Raw genomic sequence first — 17,775 nt, 5'->3', positions numbered from 1 at the left:
GCCGCTGCTCTGGGTGAGACGTGCCAGCTATTTCCATTCATAATGTCCCTTAACCTCTGAGAGCCTTCCGTGTGCTTTTCACGTAGTGTTTCTCAAACAGGTCCAGTAATAAATATGTAGGTTTGTAACCGACACAGTTATTACCTTGCCACTGCTGGGAGCTCCTTGATGGCAGGAACTGGTCTTTCTTCTTTCTCTCATTCTCTTTCTCATTCATTCTCATATCTTCTCTCTCTCTCTCTCTCCCCGTCTCGGTCTCTGTCTCTACCTCTGTCTCTATCTCTTCCCCTCCCTCCTTCCTAAGAAGCCGGCGCTCAGTACACGCTGGCTGAACTGAATCACATGTTGGGCTGCTGTGTGATTTCCCACTTGCTGATGAGTGAACTGAGGCTCAGAAAAGTAAAGAAAGCTGCCCAGGGTCACATTCGTGAAGGACAGAGCTGGGCTTCCTACCCTGGTCTCCCTGACCCCAGGTCTGATGCTCTTTCTAACAAAGCTCTGCATATTCAGCTCATGTCCCAGCACTGCCAGGGGCGCCATGTGGGCACACCCCTTCCATCCACGCCCCCCTCCCCCCGCAGGAGGCGGTGACCGCCAGCAACATGCTGTTGATTCCTCCCTCTCTGACCCCGCGTTCCCAGACTTGGAAATGCTGAATGCAGCTTACTAGAACGCTGTCACCCTAGAGGGAGCAGCTGCTCACTGTGGTTGGGTGGGCGTGTCCTGGACCTTTTCCCGAGGGCCCCTTTCTCCAGCTGGCTGTCTGGATTGGCCCGACTTCCCCCTGCATCCCCCGGCCCCATCACAGCATCACAGATCCAGCCAGGAGGTTCCCACCCTGGACAGCAACCCCACGGTCCTGCAGTCCCACCGCCTCGGGGGACTCCTGACCGTTCATCGGCCCAAGTCCAGCTGTCGAGTTGTGCAGAACCCTCCAACGCTCTGGGCAGACTCACGTCCTTCCCTGAGCACCGGACCTTGATCCGGAAGTTCCTTCCTCCTGCAGATCTAATTGAAAACCTACCTGGGCTGCCTCCTCTCCTCCCCGGCTGGCCCTCTGAGGAGGACGTCGTCTGCGGGCCGACTGCAGGTCCTGGGCTGCAGGCAGTGGCGTGAGGGCTTCTCCCTGCTGCGCCTTCCTGCACAGGCAGCGGCGGCAGTACTTCGCTGGCTTCCTGTGGTGTAAACAGGAAGCAAGACCGTGTCAAAACGGTAGCCTCCGGCTGTGAGAAGGCAAGGCGCACTTTGATTGGGACTGGAGAGGTGATGTTCAGATGCTTTAATGAGAAGTGCAGCGGCCCTGTCAGTCAAGGGCCTTTCCTCCACTGTGGTACCTGCCTGGCTGACCCAGGGAGCCAGCACCTCCTGGAGGCCCAGAGCATCCCTCTGCTTCCCACGAGCCGGTGTCCAGAACAAGGGCTCATCCTATTGACATATGTGGAGATCCTGGGCTCTCTGTGACAGGGAAAAGAGGCTTGGGAGTGGGGACGGGGGACTGTCACTGCTTCACTTACCACTGCCTTCTGCAAAACTACCCCCCGTCCCAGGAGGGAAGAGAACCAGGCAAAGAACTACCCTCTAGTCTTCACCAAGTTAAGGTTAGAACACTTGGAGGAAAACGTGGCTGTCGCTTTCTACACTGTGATTCATTATTCAGTTATTTAGAAAGCGTGCTGCAAGGGATGACAGATACTCAGGACCCGTGCCGTCACTTCCCTTTGCAGCCCCCAGAGTGACATTGCCATTCTAGGGCAGCATCGTTTCCCCCACTGAGCCTTCACAAAGCAGCCTAGGGATGAAAGCACCAAGTAACCATCCAATGCTTGACTAGAGTTCGGGTTTTCATACAGCATGAAAGAGATGCTGTCAGGACCCAGAGGAAGCAGCCAGCAGCAGTTCTGTCCCAGAGAGGTGCTGAGGGCCTCCCAAGGGAAGTGCTTTTTGTCTGGTTCTTGAGCAAAGGGTAAGAATTTTCTAGGCAGAGAAGCTGAGGGAGAGTATTCCAGAGACATAGACATACACAGTAGAAGGAATAAGTAAAGTACCAACTCAGAAAGAAAAAAAAAAGGCAGACATCATCAAAACGATGCTGCCGAAATTTTTCTGCAAGGGAAATACTCTGCCATGCTGCCGTGGATGGCATCTGTGTCCTGCTCATTCCAGGGTCAGGTGGAAGGACGGGCTGGCTATCTGACAGGGCTGCAGGCTTCCTCCCAAAAAGAAGGAAGGAAGGAGGAACAAATGCACCATTTGGGACTAAAAAAGACATCGAAAATGTCTGTGGCCTGAGATTTAATACCTACTTTGTCAATAAACATTCTTTAGGAAAGAAAATTCTACAGAAGTTAGAAATATGTTCCCAAAGCATTGTCCCAGCCCAAGGTCCCTAGTGTAGAACTGAGTCTAGGGGGGCATCTTGGAAACACTGAGAGACTAACGAACTCAAAGGAATCGTTGCGTTTCTTGAACTAGTCCTTCGTAAAAGCAAGGCTTGGCCATGGCCTTAGAAGCTTAAAACATTAGACTGATGGTATCTAAGACACTCATCAGCAGGAAAAAATGATATGTGGCTGAAATTTAACTTCACCCAGTTGGAACTCTGAAAGATGAGGTGACACTTGTCTATATCCATGATTGGTTGACACTTTCATAGGCCGATGCTCTGGGTACCAACCACAGTCGTCAAAGCAACTTTGCATCTTGGAACGGACACAGATGTGTGTTGTCTTTTCATCAGCACACCTGATGTTGCACCCTCTATATGGAAGTTGTTTTTTTTTTAATTAGCTCCTGAAATAAATTTGATTTTACTTGAATTTTGCTCTAAATAGTGTTTCCTGGCACAGTGCTTGGTGAAAGAGGGAGAGAGAAGGGAAAGAAGGAAAGAAGACAGAGATGTGGACTTAGGGGAGAAAGTGATTTTTAACCACAAGTGATCGTTCCAGCTGATTTTCTAGAAGGGAGGGAAGGGAATACACTGAAGGTGATTTTGGTAGTGAAAGTTAAGTCCCCTTGAGTTACAGTAGACGAAAAAGATTTGGGGGTTGTAATAAAAACTTGAGAAGGGTCTTGGGACCCTGGAGAGAAAAGACTAGGGGAGGGGAAGGTGGGGGGACAGAGAGAGAGAGAGACAGAGACAGAAAACGGACAAGGAGGAGGTGGAGGGAGGGAGAGAAGGATGGAGAGATGTTATACACTGGGGCCAAGGAGAGAAACACCCAGTGAGAAATCCCCAGGCACGGCGGTGGAGATTTTTAAGAATGACGTGCAGCAAACAGCCCCCTGTTTTTGCTGTGCTATAATCCTTTCTCTGTACCCCCAACGCCCAGGAAAATAATGTGGTGTCGGTTGTGCTTTTGTAAAAGGCCGTAGAAGGGTCTGTGGGCCACGTGGGACACAGCAGAAGGTGGGAGGGTGCAGGCAGGAGCGACAGATGCGGAAGAGGCATCACAGCGTGGCAAAGACAAGGGACTTCTGCTTGCAGCAGATCTCCCTCTTCTGCAGAAGAAGAAGGAGGAGGTTTGAAGCAGAAACCCTGATTCCTCCTCCAGCAGCCTCACTTGGGGAGACTCCCCTGCCCCATATCTGGTCCAACCCGGCCAGGTGGCCCAAGGGCATCGCCGGGGCAGACCTGCTCTGGCAAATCCGCTCCTTTTCTGGGTCTCCAGGGACGAAGTAAAAAGCCTGGCTTCTCAGCCTCTCTGTTCCTAATTTGCCCTCCTGGACTTATAGGTCTCAGGCTCGAAGGAAAATGAAATGTTTGCTTAGAAAGGAGGAGCAGGCGAACAGATCCACGTCGGCAACTCCATCATGAATTGCTAACCAGCCACATCCTGCCGGCCTGCAAAACCGTGCTTCCTCTTCAGTAACCTGGTTTCCTCCCCTCTTCACTCTCACCCCTCCTACTCGATAGCTTCCTCTCTGGGGTTTCTTATTCCTGCTGAAGTTTACCAACCCTCCTTTACCGATTGTTAGAGGGGATTCCCAGTTCCACCTGCCCAGAGAAGGCAGCTGTCGGGGAAGACGTGAAAGACAGCATAGCCTAGTGATAAAGTGACCCACTGGCAATGCGACCTTGAGCAAGTCCCTTGGCTTCCTCTTTGCATGAAGGGCACCCTCATCCCCAGGTGGTTGTCAGGCTTTAACTGAGACAAAGCACAGCGCCTGGGCATAAAAACGGCCCAAGATGTAGAAGCTGCCTGGCCGTCAGCCTGCCTCCCCGGAGGGGAGTTGGGATGGGAGGACTTGAGGTCTTTAGGGGTGCGATGGAAGAGCCAATGTAGCAATGAACACCATTATGCCTGACAGTCTGTTAGGCAACCGCTTGGTCGGTTCCATTTAATCCTCATGCTAGCCCGTGGAGGGAGCCTCTAAACTTGGCCCCAATTAACAGATAAGGAAACTGAGGCTTAGAGAGCTGTGAAAACAACCCTGAATTCCAGGGTGTAATGGATGGGAACACAGAAGCCAATCAACAAGACTGGGGCTTCAGTTGAGATCTGCCGGGCTTAAAGCCTCTCTTTCCGCAGTCGGCCCTAAGCTGGAGCCCAGCCTCTTCTCTCTGATGGAGGAGAATCCTCCTCTGCCCGTGGCTAACGCTCTGCGAACGCTCAACCCATCGGACATACTCTTACCTGGCCACAGGTGGGCAAGGTGTGTCCAGGAGGGCACAGGGAGCCCCCTCTCTCTTCTAGACTCTTCTGAGGGTCACTGTCACTTTTAAAGTATTTTCTGGGTGGAGGCTTGGGCTTGGAGGACGTAGGCTTTCTCACCAAGATCTCGAAGGATTTCTTCAGTCTCAGTGGCGGGTGGCCGCCCGGGCTCTCCTGGGGCGGCCCGGATGATGCCCCAGGAGGCACCCCTGGCTCCGGCCCCAGGGGCAGGCTGGGGCTGCGCGTGCTGACTTCCAAGTCGGAGGGCGGCTGCTCTCCGCCACTGCTGGGGCTGCCCCCGGGGGACCCCGACATGTAGCTGCTGTCACTGCTGGAGCGGATCATGACCTTCGGAGCCCTGCGATGCGGGGGAGCCGAGTTCTTCTCCCGGTCCTTCTCCAAGGTCGGCCGCCCGTGCCAGCTGCTCTCCAGCCTTTTGACACCTGCATTAGAAGCACAAGGGAACCTCCACCCCTGGCCTTGCTCCCAAGGTGAGCCACGGGGGGCACGCCGCCTGCCCAGGCTGTCCGATTCTCCTCCGAGGTCACTTCAGTTTGGAGCTCGGCAGTCTTGGGTCCGGTGCCCAGCACCAGTGACTTTAGGTTGGGAAAATCATTCAAACGCTCTGAGTCTCCACGTGATGGAGACTGAGATGCACCCCCTCGATGGCCCTTCAAGGAAGGGCTTGATGTCCTAGCTGTGCCGAGTGCCGAGAGCAGATGGCCTGTGGCTGTCAGCCCCTCCAGGGACTGCCTTGGCTACAGAGAGCTACCTCGCCCGAGGGGCAGCCCGTCTCCACAGCCTGATGGAGATGGGGCTAGAAAGACCCAGTCATTTCCGCCAACAGGGCAACTCTGACGGGCCATTTGAGCTCCAGGGGTGGGCGGAAGCTGTCTGGCGTCAGTTCAGCTCAGCTCGTCCCTCTGCCCAGCCCCGTGACTCCCCTCCCTTCCACAGGTGTGGAGCCCAGGATGCTTCTGAATAAACATCCTGCAGGCCAAACCCCATGTCAGAGTCGGCTTCCGGGGGAACCCAGGCCCCCACACTCCATGTCCACATCTGTAAGATGGAGATCCATTGGAGAGGGTGAGTTAATGGCTAAACTCAAAGCTTTCTAAGAAGACAAAGATACTGCAAATGCAAGTTCACTGTTTCCTTACCTTCCAGACTCCACTGGTGCCTCTCCTTTCCAAACTTGACATTCTCCACAGCCTGGGCCACAGCTTCTTTGAGTTGCTGTTCAGAGACCTAGAAAATATCCATCACCTCCTCAAGCAAACAGTGGAAACTGTTGCATCAGGATCTGAGTCCTGTACCGGCTCCCAAGCTGAGTCCCTGGAGTCTAGTTTCTTTCCTTCACACCCACTCTACGAAGAGCCGACAAATTCCATTTCCAAAAACACCTGGGCATCAATGGTTCCCTAGTATCTTCTAGGTAAAGTCCGAACTCTGTCAGTAATAGGGTTGCCAAGACGGCCCCTCTCAACTCTCCAACCTTCTCCCCACTACTTGCTGCAAAACTAGGCAAAGTTACCATTTCAGAGTTTACCTCTGGGAGCTATTCCATTCTTAAGGTTGTCAGGACATCATCATCGTCGTCATTACCAACAACGAAGACGTCATAACCATCACCCTAATCATCTTATTGTCACAGGTAATTAATCACTTAGAGTAATAGTTAAAAGTCTGAGTCCTGGAGCCAAACAGACTTGTGTTCAAGTCCCAGCGCCCCCATTTTCTAACTGCACACACTTGCACAGGGTACTTAACCTTCTAAACCTCAATTTTTTTTTCTGTAAAATGATGACAACAATAGAACCTACTTCACAGTAAGAACAGAGGGTTTTAAGAAATACGTTGTTTGACACCAAAAGCACAGGCAACAAAAGAAAAAAATAGATAAATTGGACAATGTCAAAATGAAAATATTCTGTGGATCAGTCAACAAAGGGCACAATCAATAGAGTGAAAAGGCAACTCAGGAAATGGGAGAAGACATTTGCAAATCATACTCCTGCAACTCAAAAACAAAAACAAACAATCCAAGTAAAACACGGGCAAAGGATTTGAGCAGCCATTTTCCAAAGGAGATATACAAATGGCCAACAAGCACGTGAAAAGATGCTCAACATCACTAATCATTAAGGTAATGCAAATCCAAACCACCATGAGATGGCTCAACATCACTAATCATTAAGGTAATGCAAATCCAAACCACCATGAGATGTCCCTTCACACCCATGAGGATGGCTACTATCAGAAAAATAGAAAATGAAAAGTGTTGACTAGGATACGGAGAAATTGAAACACTTGTACACGGCTGGTGAGAGTGTAAAGTGGTGCAGCCACGATGGAAAACAGGATGGCAGTTCCTCAAAAAAATTAAAAATAGAATTACCGTATGATCCAGCAATTCTACTTCTGGGTATATACCCAGAAAGGATGGAAAGCAGGGACTCAGATATTTGTACACCTATGTTCATAGCAGCATTATTCACAATAGCCAAAAGGTGGAAGCAACCCAAGTGTCCATCAACAAATGAATGGATATGCAAAATATGGTCTCTACATACAAGGGAATCTTATTCAGCCTTAAAAAGGAAGGGAATGGTGACACATGCCACAACATGCATGAGCCTAAAGGACATTATGCTACGTGAAATATGCCAGTCACAAAAGGACGAAACCGTATGACGTCACTTGTATGAAGTACGCAGAGTAGTAAAATCATGGAGACAGAAAGTAACATGGTCATCTCCAGGGGCGGGGAGGTGGGGGCATGAGAGTTGTTTAAGGGGTAGAGAGTGTCGGTTTGGCAAGACGGAGAGTCCTTGGAGATGGCTGGTGGTCATGGCTGCAAAACAATGTGAACGTCCTTTGTGCCACGCTTCATTTTGAACTCCACGCTTCAAAATGGCTAAGATGGGGGACTTCCCTGGCAGTCCAGTGGTTAAAACTCCGCGCTTCACCTGCAGGGGGCGCGGGTTCAATCTCTGGTTGGGGAATGGAGACCCCACAGGCCGCGCGCTGCGGCCAAAAAAAAAAAAAAAAGTGGCTAAGATGGTAAACTTCATGTTAGATAATTTTACCCCCCCCCCGCAAAAAAATAATACTAAATAAATCATTAAAAGTGCTGGGCACAATTCCTGCCGAATGGTAGACTGTCAGTAGAAGAGATTTACCCTCAACAGCCGTCCTGTAAGGTGAAGACCACACCCCCATTTCAGAGTTGAGGAACCAGAGCCTCTAAGAGGTTAGATGGATGTCCAAGGTCACTCAAAGTAAATAGCGAAGCTGGGCATAAGCGAGGCACCCTGCTGCCTGTGTGTGTCCCCTGCCTGCAGTGCCTTAGCCCTGCTGCTGCTCCAAGCTCTGCCTACCCTTCACGACCTGGCTCCCTCAGCTGAGCAGCTGGGCCCCTGACCCCCTCACGCCCAGGGTCCTCACCTCCTGTGGACTCTCTGTGTGGATGCCTCACCCCTCCAGCCAGAATGCAAGCCCCTCAAGTGCAGGGGCCACAGCCTCGCCCCCCTACCCTGCGTCCTCCTCCGCTGCTCTCTCGCCATGGTCCTCCAGGGCAGCAAGAGGCACGGATCACTGAATCGAGACCCCTTTCCTTTCTCTTCTCTTCTACTGCCCAGAGGTTTAGACGAGTTACTTGTTTACCGTAAGTGAGAGGTTCGCTTTCCTCCAGTGTGCTTACTGTCCGTGCTTAATAACTGAGCAGGGCTGGGTTTGAATCCCACCCCACAGGCACGTGTGACTCTTCCCCATCATTCCGTTCTCTGTCCTGTCTCTGCTGGGAGTTTGGGAGCCCACTAGTTATGAACACAGGCTATGGTGGATATAAATCGTCATTTCTCCACTTCGTAGCTCCACCACTGGGCAAGTTCCTTTGCCTTTCTAAGACTCAGTTTCCTCATCTAGGAATTGGAGGGGAAAATCATACCGACTTCAGAGGGATGTATAGCCACTAAATGCAATTGTATATGTCAAGTCTTTGGCAAACCCAGCTGGTACACACTAAGGATGAAATCAATAGTGATGGAGATTATCACCAGGGTCCCCAAAGTCATCTCACCCATGCCCATGGCTGCACTTCTCAAGTCTTCCTTCCACCTGGATCTCACTTACCAGTCACTGTCAGTCCTAAATCTAATTGCCTATGGGCATCTCTAACTAAACCTCCCCCAGGCACCTCCATCTCTCTGTATCCCACACTGAGATCTTTCTCTTCCCTTCCAAGCCCACCTCCCTTCTCTGATTCTCTACTCCGGTGGTGGTGTTGCCATCGCTCGGTCTTCTAATCTAAAAATATTCCAGTCCTCCTAGGCTCCCCCGTCTCTTGCCCCAGAGCTAATCCGCCAACAGATCTTGTTGATTCTTCCCAGGTTGCCTCTTGTTGCCCCTTCTTCTCTGTTCTCTTCCCACATCTGCTCTTTAGTTCAGGCCCTCACCATCCGTTTCCTTCCTCTGAAAAACTCCGAGTTCCACCTACTCCATCCTGTCCTCTGCCGTGCAATCAAAGGGTAAAAAAAAAAACCCTGAACACGTTACGTATAGAGCTAGAGACCTCCCCTAGCTCCTCACTACTCACGGAATAAAATGCAAACACCTTAGCGTCCTGTGGAAAGCCCTTTGCCACGTAACCCCAGTGCCTCGCCAAACTCCATTCTCGATGCTCTCCTCCAGTCCCTACATCCCAGGCCCGAGAACCTACCCCCCTCTCCTTCCACGACAGGTCCCTTCATGACTCTGCAGCCTAACTTTGTGTTCCCACTGCCTGGAACGACCTTCCACAAATTCTTTGCCTGGAGAAAACTAACTTCTGATATTTCTTGCTTTCTCTCACCTTCCCTTCTGTATCCCTGTATTCTCATAGTACTTACCACTCTGTATCCCAATGATTTCTCTCTCAGTCTCTCTAGCCAGAACGTAAGCTTCTGGAGGGCAGGCATGTGTGTTACAAGCCCACTTCTTCCTGTGTGCTCAGCGCCCGGGTCCAGACAATCACATAGTGAGGACCCACTGAATGCATGCATGAGTGAATCTCTTCTATCTACTGGCAGGAACCCTGGGTCTATATTTTCCTGCCCTAGAGCTTGTAACCCAGCTGCAAGAGCTTCCCTGAGCTAACGCCAATCGCCTCTGCGTCTAGGAGTTTGTCAGAGGACCTCTCTGCAGACGCTTGTTACAACAGACACTTGGTTCATTTGAGTCCTGAGAGAGTGGGTCTGGGAAGAAGAGGATGCCCAGCAGGGTGTCACCTGTGGGTCCGGATGTCGGCTAACCATGATGGGGACTGGACCCGGGTTACAGTGACTCAGGATGGCGTAGACTTCGTTGAGCGTCATGCAGTGCACGGGGGAGTCGTTGATTTCCACAAGTTCATCGCCACACCTGCAGAGGCATCAACAGGAAGCCATCAGCAAACTCATCAGCAGGACGTGTGCTTCCCCGAGGTCACAGTCCTGCCTGGGCTGTGTGATGAGACCTCAAATTCACAGCTATAAGGAGACCTCCTTCGCCTCCCGACTGAAACTCAGTACAGGGCCGACCAAAGCGACATATCGCACACGCCCTTCATGCATGACCACAAAGTGGGAGACAATGCATACCGAGTGTGGGGCAACATTCACGGAAGTTTGTGACTTTTTTCTGCCCTTTCCATTTAACTTAAGCTCGATCAAGATGGAGGGCGTCGTTTAACCAATGTAATGGATTAATCAATTAACCACAATTGAACTGCTCACATCTCTCTTGGGGCTTCAGTGTTCCCATATGCAGAATGGTTAACAGGAAGAGCAGATGGGACGTGCTAAAAGGTAAAGAAGAAATAACTGGATGGGGGGCAGCCAAGGTTCTTGCAAAAAGAAATAAAGAGGGAAGGCAGTGGAGTTCATTCTTGTAAGGCGGGAAATGGGGGAAAAAATGAGGTAGAAAAAATAAGGTTGCATCGATACACAGAGGATTTTGTACAATCCAATCCTCTTGCTTCATACGTGGGGAAAATGAGGCAGAGAGGGTGACATTATCTCCTCAAGAAGACGTCACTTAGGGATTAAAAGACTTTTTCTGGAAAGTGCCAGATAGTAAATATTTTAGGCTTTGCAGGCCGTGCCGTCTCTGTGGCAACGGTGCAACTCTGATGTCACAGCCTAAAAATAGCAGCCTTAGACAATATGTAAGTGAAGGAGCATGGCTTTGTTTCAATAAAACTTTATTTAACAAAAACAACAGCTGGTGGGCCCCCATTTGCCCTCCTCTGCCCTAGCTGGTTATCAGCAGGGCCAGGATTGGAACTCAGGTCCCCTGTGGCTGATTTCACACTTCCTCCTGTTGCGGTTGGCTGCCCCTTCCTTCTACATTTCTGTCTCTGAGTTAGTTCCCTTTTTCCTTCTTGCTAAGAAAGTACACATTTTCACTGAGGTAACTGAAGACCACACAGCACCTGATGCCAAGGAAAGTGGAAGCTTCCAAAACAGTCCCTACCCAGCTGCAGGTCCAGGAGGGAAGACTCTGTCTAAAGATATTAGGACTAAGGCCATCACTCTGACTGAGCCACTCGGTCCCAGGTAACAGCACAGCAGCTCAGCAAATCAGCTGTCACCCTCGTGCCCATGACAGCAGCAGGCCCACCTCTAATTCAGAAGCTCCATCAAGATACCACCCTAAGCAGGGCTCGCGTATATGGGCTTGGCCCAAAAGTTCGTTCGGGTTTTTCCATAACATCTTATGGAAAAACCCCAACGAACTTTTTAGCCAGCCCCGATACTACAATGATAGGAAAACATCTTAACATACGGCAAAACTCCCCTGATTCAGCAAAACCTAAGCCCAGTAGAGAAGATATACATGAAGATATACGATCTGGGATACACATAAATATATAGCATGTATCTTCTTACGCTATAGGAGAGAAGCTATACCGCACATGAGTGTTGGACTGAGTATAAAATACTGTAACAAGGTAAACTGGAATAAAATGTAATTACCAAACTCAGATCCCTTGTTGAAAATAAAATTTCGATTTTTACTTCTCTTAGAAGTTATTTGGAAAAAGATACACGTGGAATGCCCGAAAATATTCTGTTTATGCTACCAAAAAGTGGAGTTAATACTACTGATTTGCTGAGTAAGCTGCTTTTTCCATACAGACTGACTCCACAGGTAAACCTCCTTGAAGCTCCTGTTTATGTCACTCTACAGTCTGTATTATTTACATCTGAATTAAAGTATGTTTAACTTCATGTTTTCTGTTTCGGACTGATATTCTCTGAGACAATGCCTCTTACACTGCAACGTGCATACAAATTCCCGGGGATCTAGTTAAGACGCAGGTTCTGATTCAGTGGGTTGGGAAGGGCCCTGGGATTCTGCATTTCTAAGGAACTCCCAAGTGATTTCAATGCCGCTGGTCCAGGGACCACACTTTGAGGACAAAGGCTCTGAGCTATCCCTGGATCATTCTAAATATCTCATCTCCCAGTCAGTCTCCTGATGCGCTAAGGAATTCCTTCCCTCCTTTGTAAATCAGGGGTCTTTTCAAAAACAGAAATCAGGACATACCGGAGTCGTCCGTCCAGATGCGCCACGGATCCCGGAGAGAGCGTGTGAATGAAGATGCCAGAGATGCACTGGAAATAGGGGACGCTGCACAGGCCGATTCCCAGCCCCACGCCGGCCTCTGGAAGGCAGAACGGGATGGGGGTGGGGGACTGGTGACTGAGCTTTCCCAGGGCTGCACTCGTCTATTAGGTGCCAAACCTGTCCTGGGTTAGTTGGTGTCTCCCGTCCATTAATGCATTCATTCCACCCATGCTTATGGAACATCACTGTGGGTAGGCACTGCTCTAGGGTCAGCAACTAGTGACCAAGGCAGATGAGGATGCTAAGGTCAAGTAAGGAAAGGGAAGGAAAGAAGGAAGGGAGAGAGAGCAGGAGGGAGGGAGGAAGGAAGGAAGGAACAAAAGGAAAAGGGAGGGAGAAAGGGAAGGAAGGAGGGAGGGAGGGAAAGAAGGAAGGAGGGAGGAAGTTGTCAGGGGGGTGATAAGTGTTAGGCAGAGAATTAATAGGGAATGCACTAGAACACAAGAGGATGACCTCTTCAGGGCTCAGAGAGGGCAACATTTAGGCTAAAATACGAATGACAGGAAGGAACCAGGGATGGGGGCAGATCATTCCCAAAAGAGGTAACAGCTAATGCAAAGGCCCAAGGTGAAAGGAAGCAGGCCATGCTGCAGGACCAAAAAGGAGGCCAGTGTGGCCGGAACGTAGCCCATCACGGGGAGAGTGGTATGAGAGGATTCAGGACAGGGAGGCAAGGGCCAGCTTAAATGGAACCTTGTCAACAGGATGTGTCAGTGAAAGGACGCTATTCTCCACTGAGAAGGAATGCCATAGGAAACTTACGAGCAGGAAGTGACATGGGCTAAGTTCTATTTTCCCCAATATGACCGGCTGCTGGGAAAAGAAAGAGCTATGAAGGGTCAAGCAAGCATGGGAACAAGGAGATCAGTTAGGAGGCTACTCTTCACCCAGCAGTGGTGACTTGGACTTTACCGCTAGTGAAATGGGAGAGAGATGGTTATACACAGAACGCATCTTGAAGACAGACTTGCTGATGGATTCAGTATGGGGACTTCATAAATTAAAATGAAGATAACTCGTAGAGATTTTTTTAGCTTGAAGAACTCTGAGACTTTTTGGCTTGAATAACTGGGTGGGTGATGATCCGGTTTACCAAAACAGGACGCCTACGGAGGACCGGAATCATGAGGATGGCGACCAGGTGTGCAGTTTTGCCCCAGTCACTCCTGGGATGCCTATGAAGTAGCCAAGGAGACATGGGGAGCAGATAGTTGGGTAGATGAACCTGGAGCCCAGCAGAGAAGGCTGGGTGGAAGTTTGAAAGTATCAACGTGGAGGTGGTGGTGTTAGCACCATGGGGCTGGATGGGTCCCCCAGGGTGTGTGGGAGAGGAGGGCCGGGGGCTGGCCAGCATCAAAAGGACTGGAGAATGAGGGGTAGCCGGTAAGAAGGACCAGATGGAGTGGCCAGGGAGTAGGAGAAAGACCTTCTTGTGGTTTGCTCCTGGCACCTGTGATTTACAAAGCACGGTTGTGGGTATTTTCACCTCGGATGCTGGTCCTCCCAATGTCCCAGGAGGGTTGCCATGGGCAACTGTTAGCAACCCTGTTTGATGGATGAAGAATTTTGGCTGTGATATGGCCCACAAACAAAGGTCAGAGCCCTCTGCCGAGATCAGGTTTCCTGACCAGAGTGAGAATTCTTAAGCCCTGCAGGCATCAGAATTGCCTGGGGTACTTATATAAAAGTTATAGATCCCTGGGCCTCTCTTCTAATACTGTGGAAGAGAAATCTCTGGGGGTGGAGATTAAGAAGTTGTGTCATATACACACGGCAATCCAACAAAAACCCTGCCTATGGTATTTCTGATGCCAGTGATCAGAGGAAACACCACCCCAAGGCCAGGGACCACGGAGCCCACCAGGGGAAGGAAGAGAGCCGTGTCTTCCCCATGTCCTGCGCCTGCTCAGTGAACTCACGCCGCGAGTCCTGGACACAGCTGCTGGCGTGTGCCAGCACGTACTGACCTGTGCCTAGTATTCATGCCAGGCTTGGGGGCTCAGGGATGTCTGAGTCCTCAGGCTGCCTGCCGTCTACCCTCTTCATTCCTCATTCTTCTTCTACAACAGATCTCAAAGCCACCCACCCGTCTTCACCTACCGTTCTCATCCTCTCTGATCCAACGGCTGCAACCGGTTCCCAAGCCTCCATTTTTGTCACATTATAGGCCATTCTCTACAGAGATGCCTAGGAGATGTTTCTTTCAAAGCATAAGCTGATTATGCCTGTGCTTAGAAATCCCTCAAGGACTCCCAATTGCAATTAGAAGAGAATCTAGCAGCAAAGCCCCACAGGGTCTCTCTCTTTGCCTCCGCCAGGTGCTCCAACACCACTTCTCAGGCTACCCACCTCACTGCAGCCACACTGGCTTTCCCTCTGTCCCTACAAGCTGAGCTGGTCCCTTTGCGGGAGCTGCCTCCTCTTCATTCTCCAGGTCTCAGCCTAGCTGTAATCTGGCAGGGGGGGCCCTGCAGTTAGCATCCACCCTTGGCGGGGGTGTGTGTGTGAAGGGACTAGATGCTGATCCCCAAATGTCTGAGCTTGAGAGGATCTCAATTTTCTGGCACAAGTGAGAAAATAAGAGTCCCAGAGAGGGCAAGTGACCTGCCCAAGGTCTCTTAGCAGATTAGCTGGGGAGCTACAACTCCTGGTCGTGTGTGTGTGTGTGTGTGTGTGTGTGTGTGTGTGTGTGTGTGTGTGTGATTTGTGTTTGCTTCCTTCTGTTTTATTTTATCCACTGCACTGGGACATGTTGACTGAATTCGGATGGTGTGTCCCGGGCTTCTGTTAACAAACAGAGCCCTAGACCTTGGGGCGAAACAACAGCTATAAAATCTGCTAACGGACAGTGCCGGGGCCTGTTTCCAGCCAAAGAAAGTCTGGGAGATAGCTCAGTGGAGGGAGGCCCAGACAGAGGGCAGAGGAGGACAGCGGGGCCCCCAGGAGGCCAGCCTACCTTTCTTCAGGGACACCTCCACCAGGATCCTGTAGTTGGGCTTGGCGCTGCTGGCGGGCGCTTCAGGGCTTTCCAGGATGAAGGAGTTGCAGTCCTTGGTGACACAGGTGCTGGAGCTCAGGGAGCGGCACAGTGGGGGGGACAGGCGGCTGCTCAGGGAGTGGGGGGCCGTCAGGCGGGTCCTCACCGTGAGGGCGAGGAGCCCCTTTTTGGCTTGCTGGAAGGAAAGAGAGAGGGCCACGGCTTCCAGCAGCAGCTCGGGCCAAGGGCAAGAGCCCGGGTCTTTGTGGGGAACAATAGTAGAATGTTTTTTAAAGAAATGTGGCCACATGCGGGGGTGTGTGTGTGTGTGTGTGTGTGTGCGATACAGCAATGCGTGTATACATACACATGACATATATTAGTATGTCTGGATACGGATATGACATCTTATATACGAAGTATATACATATATATGCCAAAGAGATGGAGTCTTGAAGTGAACTAACTAGATGGAGACTCAAAAAATATCTTTCAGTGACTGTCTTCGAAACTTAAAAGATTGTAATATAAATACATAGAACGTTACACCCTGAGAAAACCATAATTCGAAAGGACATGTGTACCCCAGTGTTCAGTGCAGCACTATTTAGAATAGCCAGGACATGGAAACAACCTAAATGTCCAACGACAGAGGAATGGATAATGATGTGGTACATATATACAGTGGAATATTACTCAGCCATGAAAAGGAACAAAACTGGGTCATTTGTAGAGATGTGGATGGACCTAGAGTCTGTCGTACAGAGTGAAGTAAGTCAGAAAGAGAAAAACAAATTTCGTACATTAACACATATATGTGGAAGCTAGAAAAATGATACCGACGAACCTATCTGTAGGGCAGGAATAGAGATGCAGACATAGAGAACGGACATGCGGACACGAGCGGGGAAGGGGAGGGGGAGATGAATTAGGAGATTAGGATTGACATATGTACACTACCATGTGTAAAACAGATAGCTAGTGGGAACCTGCTATATAGCACAGGGAGCTCAGCTCGGTGCTCTGTGATGACCTAGATGGGTGGGATGGGGGGGAGGTGGGAGGGAGGTCCAAGAGGGAGGGGATATATGTATACGTATAGCTGATTCACTTCATTGTACAGCAGAAACTAACACAACATGGTGAAGCAATTACACTCCAATAAAAAAAATAAAATAAAATAAAACCATTCTATAAACCTCAAATAGTTGATGCAGCCCCCGACAACAGTCCTGATTACACTATTATTTTCAGAGTAAGGCCTTTTTTGAACAATGTGCCTAGATCAGTGTCAGCAAGGTGCCCCACGTAAAGGAGCCCACATTTGGAATTTGTAGGTTTGAAGGAAGGAGGGTGATGCCGGGAGCTTGATTCCTTTGTCTGAAGGCCCCAGAGTTTGGCCATATATTGATAATAAACAGTCACCTTGAACTTCTGCAAAGCATCCTGATGTGTGAGTCCAGCCATCGATTCCCCGTTGAGTTCCAGAATTTCATCACCTGTTGGGAGAGGGAGAAATTGTAGCTGAGAAGAGTTTTGCCCAATCAGGAGGCGTTATCCCTTAAACTCTAGTGCCCCCACCCCCCGTCCAGGTTTCTGTGAGATGTACAAAGCATCACAGAGAACACCTCCTCATTCAGGGCTCTCCCCCTGGGAGGTGGGCAGCACCTCTCCCCCTGGGAGGTGGGCAAGGCAGCAGTGCCGGGCCTTCTCTGGTACTGCTTACTTTCCAGGGTGAGATCCAGGGTCCTTAGCCAGGCACACAAGGCCTGGCCCAGTCGGCTCCCTGCCCACCTCTGGGTTTCACCTCTTTCTCTCCTGCCTCTCAGCCCCTCATGCCATTCGCTCCCCTGGACCATTTCCTGATGCCGCACACCTGCCTTTCCCACAGTGGTCTGTGCAGTTCCATGCTTGCTTCCGTGCCATCGTCTGAACTAAAATGTACATCTCCTACCTTCTTCACCTACCACCTCTTAACCTCTTGGTCTCTGCTGACTTTGCACTCTCGTGGCACCCAGAACCTACCACTCTCACAGCCCTTGCCACCCCGGTGGTCATCGATGAACTGTGAAAGTCTCTCCCTGGGGAAGGGGCTTTGTTACATCAGATGCTGTCATCCCCAGGGCCAATTCTGGGTGAGGCCTCCACAGTGCCCAGTAAATGTGGGTTGGATGTGATGTTTCCAGAATGCAGTGTAGGTCCCAAGTTACAGAAGAGCAAAGTGAGCTCAGAGAAGTCCAAAGTTCATATGGTAAAAAGTTAGGACTTAGAGCTTTTTCCTCCTATACCTAAGAGAAGAATTTTTTCTATACCCAGAGATCCATTTTTATGGGGATGGAAAACCACTTTCTCCCATTCATTCCATCTATTCAATACATAAACAAAGAGCACTGTCTCTGTATTCAACACTGTGCTGGGAAATTCAGATGCAAACATTATTTTTTACACGGGTTTCTGGCCTGCGTGCTATTGGGTGAATCTGCTGTCACTTAATTA

At 50.2% G+C, this 17,775-nt stretch overlaps 1 protein-coding gene across 1 annotated transcript in view; it reads right to left on the bottom strand.

Annotated features, from left to right (window-relative positions):
* IL16 (interleukin 16) overlaps nucleotides 1-17,775 on the bottom strand; it is a 116,605-nt gene that overhangs the window by 12,308 nt on the left and 86,522 nt on the right. The window contains exons 7-13 of the mRNA XM_060005335.1: nucleotides 16,705-16,778; nucleotides 15,259-15,475; nucleotides 12,222-12,339; nucleotides 9,920-10,052; nucleotides 5,813-5,900; nucleotides 4,635-5,095; nucleotides 1,025-1,175 (exon numbers count right to left, since the gene is read on the bottom strand). Of these exons, the coding sequence (XP_059861318.1) occupies nucleotides 1,025-1,175; nucleotides 4,635-5,095; nucleotides 5,813-5,900; nucleotides 9,920-10,052; nucleotides 12,222-12,339; nucleotides 15,259-15,475; nucleotides 16,705-16,778 (1,242 nt within the window). The remainder of the gene's footprint in view (nucleotides 1-1,024; nucleotides 1,176-4,634; nucleotides 5,096-5,812; nucleotides 5,901-9,919; nucleotides 10,053-12,221; nucleotides 12,340-15,258; nucleotides 15,476-16,704; nucleotides 16,779-17,775) is intronic.

The sequence above is a fragment of the Delphinus delphis genome, chromosome 2, assembly GCF_949987515.2.
Source record: "Delphinus delphis chromosome 2, mDelDel1.2, whole genome shotgun sequence".
Lineage (NCBI taxonomy): Eukaryota > Metazoa > Chordata > Mammalia > Artiodactyla > Delphinidae > Delphinus > Delphinus delphis.
This window is presented reverse-complemented; position numbering and strand designations above follow the sequence as displayed.